Source organism: Cydia pomonella, chromosome 2 (genome assembly GCF_033807575.1).
Source record: "Cydia pomonella isolate Wapato2018A chromosome 2, ilCydPomo1, whole genome shotgun sequence".
Lineage (NCBI taxonomy): Eukaryota > Metazoa > Arthropoda > Insecta > Lepidoptera > Tortricidae > Cydia > Cydia pomonella.
The window spans coordinates 22,459,788-22,466,688 of record NC_084704.1 but is presented as its reverse complement, the minus strand read 5'-3'; the positions used below and the strand labels follow the sequence as shown (position 1 = coordinate 22,466,688).

At 34.2% G+C, this 6,901-nt stretch overlaps 1 protein-coding gene across 1 annotated transcript in view; it reads right to left on the bottom strand.

Annotated features, from left to right (window-relative positions):
* Nucleotides 1–1,628: 1,628 nt before the first annotated feature.
* Nucleotides 1,629–6,901, bottom strand: part of LOC133534648 (cadherin-86C) — a 139,810-nt gene continuing 134,537 nt past the window's right edge. The window contains 5 exon segments of the mRNA XM_061873855.1: nt 1,629–4,187; nt 4,190–4,518; nt 5,375–5,704; nt 6,221–6,348; nt 6,558–6,843. Of these exon segments, the coding sequence (XP_061729839.1) occupies nt 2,038–4,187; nt 4,190–4,518; nt 5,375–5,704; nt 6,221–6,348; nt 6,558–6,843 (3,223 nt within the window). The 3' untranslated portion in view covers nt 1,629–2,037.

Below are 6,901 nucleotides of genomic sequence, written 5' to 3'. Positions count from 1 at the left end.
TTGTGCTTCCATCTGTTAGCCGGCCTTCAAAACTCTACAACTACACGTGCTCGAATCTCACCGAATGCAAGCTACCTTTCCACAATGAGTCTGGTTTTCGTAAATGTGTACTAGATGGCAGCACCATCTGCAGATGGTAGCTTATTATAATTTAACCTCTTCTATCGTCATATTTGCCTGGTAACGGGTGCAAAACTAGAACCATGTAGCGCAGATTCAAACCTTGAAACCGAAGCAACTTTTGAATACAATGCCATCTTTTACATTATTTTGGTAAATATCTCCGTTAGTTCGTTTGTAATATTTGTTTCAGCAAAAAGAATTGATTGCAATAGAGAGGCAAAGTCTAAGACAAAAACGTGCCCCTTAGTTTGACAAATAAAACGATGGCGCTGTATTGCGTCATATGTTTTGCGTTCACTGACTTGTCAAACGTCAACTTTTGACAATCAGAGTTACCGCAAAATATAAAAGTAAGAAAAATTCGAAGTAAGAAATTGACGTAGATTTTACGCATCTTACTCAATCAATGTATCTTTGGTTTCAGTCATGTTTATTACGATATGTTTATTTAAATTATGCTAACTCCAAATAATTCAAATGAACATGGGCCTTCCTGTGGGACCTGTATATTTGTCAGTACTCTCGGAAGGTTGCCAGTAGCAGTAGGTAAGGTAGTTAAGGTGGCGTAGTTCAACGAGCGGAGTTTTTTATAAATCGTACCGCTTTTTTAGATAACAATACGGTTGCCAAAAATTTAATTAGCAATCTTGAGGATTTTCTCTAGGGACTTCAGTGATTCAAATCCTGATTTTTTTTTGACTTTCATTCGCTATACATAGGTCTAAAACGTACTTCAATCATTTGTAAATTGCTTCTAAAATGCGCTTTTTTATTTTTGATAGAACTTTATTTATTTATATTAATTTATAAAATAAATTAAAATATCCGCGGTCCCGAGCACGCACATCCATCTCGCTCACGCTTATGCTCAGTGAGAGAGAGAGAGAGAGAGAAGATCACGAACCCACGGGGCCTTAATTACGGTGACACAGTAATATGTGTTGTCTTAGTATACATTTGTGTTTAAAATCATCTCACTGCTGAATTTGGTTGTCATTGTGTATTTTATTTAGTTTCGTTGTATAGAATCTTATACCTTTAAACGAGCAATTCTTGTATATATATATTTCCGGGATCTCGGAAACGGCTCTAACGATTTTGCTGAAATTTGGTATATGGGGGTTTTTGGGGGTAAACAATCGATCTAGATTAGTCTTATGTTTGGGAAAACGCGTGTTTTCGAGTTTTCATGCGTTTTTCTTTCGACGCAGAATATGGTCGCTAATTTCGTATTGCCAGTCACTGTCCGTCTGGTCCAGCGGGTTAAGACGCGGACTTCTAAACGAGTGTTACGGGTTCGAATCTCGCCCGGTGACTAACATTTGTTTTTTTTTATATATTCAAGTTTATAAATAATTTTTTAATTTTTATTGTTTTAGACAAGTTTAATTTAGTAAAAAAATGTAGTTAAGATTATCACCTATACACCACCATATTACAATAAATAGTAGTTATAACCGAGCAAAGCTCGGTCGCCCAGGTACTATTAATAATGAAAACAACAGTTTAATAAGTATATAACTTTATATTTTAACAAATATAGAATCACACACTGAATCAGTATGTTGCAAAATCGTGGGACGATTATATTATATGTACATTGAATAAAGTTAAAGCTAAAGTAATTTAAATAATGTATCTATTCTTTATAACTATAATTTCAACATTGTAGGTATGTGGTATTTACATTATATTCTAAATTAAATTATTTATTAAAGTATACCAGTCGTCAAAATAAAGGCAGTTGATTTATTTATAATCTATATTAAAATTTAATCAAGGAAAGACTAAACTGACTATGTACAATTCATACTTTAATATGTGTTTTTGGACGGACGCAAATAGTCTTTGAAGTGTTTTAATACAAATCTTAACACAATAAGGCACAATGACAAATTGTCATACGAGGTTTTATTAGTAAGAAGTGGAACTGCTGTCCGGTCGTAATTGTTTAGTTTGTACGTCATCGTAGGCAATTGTAAAAATGCTTTTCTTCTCGGTTATTGGTAACCTTTTTATGTTGCCTGCCTGTTGTACAAGCGTATTCATAGCTATGCCGGAGTCATTATCGTCAATCTTACTCACGTTTCTGTGACCTACGTCAGGGACACTATCTCCGCCAATGTTGATTTTAGAAACATGGACTTCTGGTGCACTTTTATGAGTGTCTTCATAATTAGTTGAAATAGATATACTGTGAGTCAATGCACTTTCAGAGAGTTCCTGTTTTGCATCTTCCTTTTTAACATCATCTTGATTAACATATATAGGTTGCTGCTCAACAGATTGTCTTCGAGGCATAGCATCTGGCTGTCCCCTTAGATACTTGGGAATATGAGTAGGCTGTATATAACAAAGTGGATTTTGATTTTCATACTGATGCTCATATCTATGCTCTGAGTGCTGCAATAATGGGTGTACGTCTGGTAATGGCCCTTCAGGAACAGGTGTCACTTTTTCTTCTTTTAGTAAACGAGGGTGAATAAATTCATTTTCTTTTACTTTGGAGTTTTTTTTTATCTCTGGAGCATCTGCTTGATTATCTTTATTCATTATTTTTCCATACCTACCGGTTTTGTCTTTATCATTTTTTGTTTCTTTTTCAGTTTCGTTTTTGGTTTTAGTAAGGCGTTTGGGTTTGTTCGGGATTACTTTATCTGAAGATTTAGATTCTGTTTTCGAAGCTATACTTGACGATTTTTTGTTACCATACCATTGCATGTATCTTGGTAAACTTTTTTGAGCTGGTTTAGATAATTCGCCCTTAGATGATTCCCCATCTGTTTTTTTACTGTTCGATTCTGCGTTACTCGTACTATCTTTTTTGGATGGAGATTCCTCTATATCAGGGGATTTTAATTTGATCGGTGATATACCTGCTCTTTCTCGGGCTTCAGTTGAAGATCCTTGTCTTGAAAATATCAAATTACGGTGATTCGCAGCTGAGCTGGCTCGGCTTTTGCTCTCATTGCTTTCGTGTCCCAAAGCGAGTAAATCATTACCGTCATTTGAGTCGTCAATAGCTATTGATGATTGTCTATTAAATCGTTGCCGTTTTTCATGCAACTCAGATTCTACTTTTTCGTCTAACGAATCTGATATCTCCATAAGTAGTTCTTTTCTGAGTCCAGATTTCTTATCACTTTCAGACATTTTTATTCGAGTTGAACATACGGTTTCATTTTTTGAAGTAGTTACCGTACTTTTCGTCATGTCACCATAGTTCTTGATATGTTCCTCCCTTTCATTTGTTTTACTTATTTTTACATGTTTCTCACTTTCTAATGATGGTGAGACTTCACTTTCTTCTATTATAGGCGTTTTTATTTTCCTTTTTATCTCGTAAACTCTCATGCTTCTTCGAGGATCTTTGTACTTTATTTTCTTTTTAGGTTTTTTTCTCTTAACCCATGCTACTCTTTTAGTATCGTCTTCAACCACCATTTCTGAATCGTCTTCACTATATGAATCGTTGTCACTCCTCGCTTTCCTTCTAATAGGTTTGGAAATTTCAGGTTCAGTCTGGGTTCCAATATGACATTCAGTTTGAGTTGCAATCACAGAATGTCCGGGTAAACTCTGTGTTTCCAATTTGCTTTCCACTTGAGATGCTGTTTCATGATTCTGCATCAACCTTTCTCGTTCAATGAGTATTTGATGTAATAGTTCATTTTGTTTTCTAAGGGAAGATTCTAATAGTTCTTGATGTATAGACGATTTGTTTTGCATCTCTAATAGAGCAGATTGCAAGTAATTTGCTTTAAGTGGAATAGCTCCCGGAACATCGAGAGGCATATTAGAATAATCATGAAATTGATTGGGTACATCACTTCCCGCTTGTGATCTTTGACCAAAGCTTTTGCCATCTTTATCCTGTAGCATGTCTAAATCAGTGGCTTTTTCCATTCTTTCTCTTATATTCTTTGCTTCTTCCCCTTGTTCTCTTATGAACCTTTCCATTAATAAATCTTTTCCACTGTCAACTACGACATATTGAGTATGTGGAATCAATGTAACAGGTCGTTGTTGATGTGTTGGAAGATTAACGTATCTTTCTTCTTCATTTTTCCTCGAGTTACTAATCTTAAAATCTCAGTATTACCCTCTTTTATAAAATACTGATCTCGACCGAGTGAAGATGGAGCGCGATTTTTACCCTTGCCATCAGATTTTTCGTGCATTTTTTTATCATCAGCCTTGAGGAAAACGCCGACTTCGGAGCCACGATCTATTTCATGTCTGCGAATTGAATCGTTGTCTTGTTCACGTCGTTGGTAATGCAACGTTGCAATTCTGTCATATCCGTTCTCTAAATCTTCAATATATTCCTTATGTTTATTAGCAAAAGCTTCCTGAAGCTGCATTTCCTTCGTGTAGATAATATTAGGACCATCTCTGAAAACAGAAAAGTAATACTTAAAGTATACTGAAATGTAACTCGCCTAAAATTATAATTTAACCCATAATACATTAGTAATACTTGTCATAATTTTATGAAATCTAATTTCATGTACCTGAATTCTGAAGAAAATACTAACATTGTTAAAGATTATAGCTAATGAGAGATACAGGAGACGTAGCCTATGTTCTTTAATACATAAGGCATTTTAATGCCTTTAGGGTACCATTCACTATAGTGATCGTTTTTATATTCAGGTACTATATAGAGGAAATGTTATGTCAATTTGAATTTGATTAATATTCTTGTAACATTTCGGTCAGTTAATTTTTTTTTTCTTTTAAGTATTTTTATTTGACTTTCTAGGCTAATTTGTAGACCTAGAACGTTTTCTAGCAAAAACAAGAGATTGTCAAAATAAAATATCGACATAACTGTTATCGATACGTAGGTACCTCAACTCTATAGAGGATAAATAACATCGCTAAAGAAAATATCTACGGAGAAATAGTAGTACCCTAGTTATCTTTAATGTTATTTTAGTAATTTTTAATGATTTAAGGGAACCTACATATTGACTAGTTTTCGTTGTTATAATCAGGTACTATAAAATAGGGGAAATATACATTATAATGTATAATGTCGATTTATATTCTTATAATATTTTGGTAAGTTGTAACTCAAATTTACTTTTAAATATTTATCTTTGTCGATATTTCATTTTGTCAATCTCTTCTTTTTGCTAGAAAACGTTCTAGCTCTATTAATAACAGTTATATCGATAATTAATTTCAATCCTTCATTTGTGCTAGAAAAAAATGCTAGGTACATCATGTATGTTCACTTAGGTACCTTTGTCGGAAGGAATGTCTGCCATCATTGTATTTGTAGTCATTATCTGCGGCGGCGTGTATAAATTCTTGTCTCATGTCTCCTGGCGTTGACGCTGGTTTAGACTGCTCCTTGGATCCTCTGAATTGTCTCTTATTAAATTTCCATTGAGTTGGCTTTGTCCTCAAGTCTGCTTGTTCGGCACTCCACGCTTCTCTTCTCCTCCATTCGGTCGCTTGTATAGATTTATTTTCTAAATTTTGCGTCGACTTGTTTTCCCTCCCAATTCCTTTGTCGCGCACCACTAAATGCACGTCGTCCTCTGTGGAGTTGACACGTATCACTCTTTTCCTAGAATTTATTAATAAATATCTATGTACCTAGCTGTTCTGTTATATCTTAAATAAAGTATGATATTTTACATATTTAATACAAAACGAATAAACAAAACTCATTATCGTGCACCAATGAATTATGGACGAAAATGCCTAGATAACTAAAACGTTATAAGCAACAGCGATTTAGTGTGAAATGATAAATTGATGAAGTTTGTGTACCTACCATAAGCTCAGGTGAAAACATGCTCGGATTAGTTGGTGCATTTAAGTCTGTTAATCAGAAAACAAATGAAATTAAAGGATGATAGGTATTAAAATAATGATCTGCGGTGGCAGCATGGTTCCATTTTTATCGCTTGTCACTATGCCCGTCACTTTCGCGCTTATATACTTGTCAGAACGTGGCAGGTATGGTAACAAATGATAAAGAGCCTACCATCTTAGCCCTACTGGACGTTAATTTAACATTTTTAGCGATGGGATGCAAATGAAAGTTGATATAATTTGAATTCAAATTTTAGGTCTTTACCTTGGTGGCATGTAAAGAGGACATCCTTCACAAATACAACAGCATATTAATAACAGTAGCACTAAGGCTACTAATATTGCTAACAAAATTAATAACCAAAACAATAAACGGCTTTCTGCTTTGTAAACCTGAAACAAACAACAAATCAAAAATAATTGCGGTAAAATAATTATTTTTATAATTTATTTAATGCAGGTAACTGGGAACTAAATTATTAAATGTTTATATTTGTATGCTTAATAATTTTAGGTACGATACGAGTGTAAGAAGACCTACCTAAGGTTAAATAAGTACTTATTCGGCAATATTACATTCATAAAATGTTAACTATACTTACAGACTCATCATCATTGGATGAAGTTTGATCTTTATGTCCTTGTCCAGAATTTACTCCCACATTTGTATCTAAATTAGAACCTGAGTTTGAGGCTGAATTACTACTTTCCGAGTTAGCGCCCGCATTTATGCCTGAATTTGAACCAGAACCTGTGTTAGAACCTGCGGGTAAATTACTTGCTGATCCAGTGTTGTAAATTGTTTTGCTTTTCGCTAGTTGTTCCTCGAGCTTAGCAACGTTTATAGCTGTGTTTCCTGTCATTCGTACTACAGCTATAACTTCACTTCTGAAATCGACAAAACAAATATTATTATTATTCATAATTTATTGATTTAAAATTATAA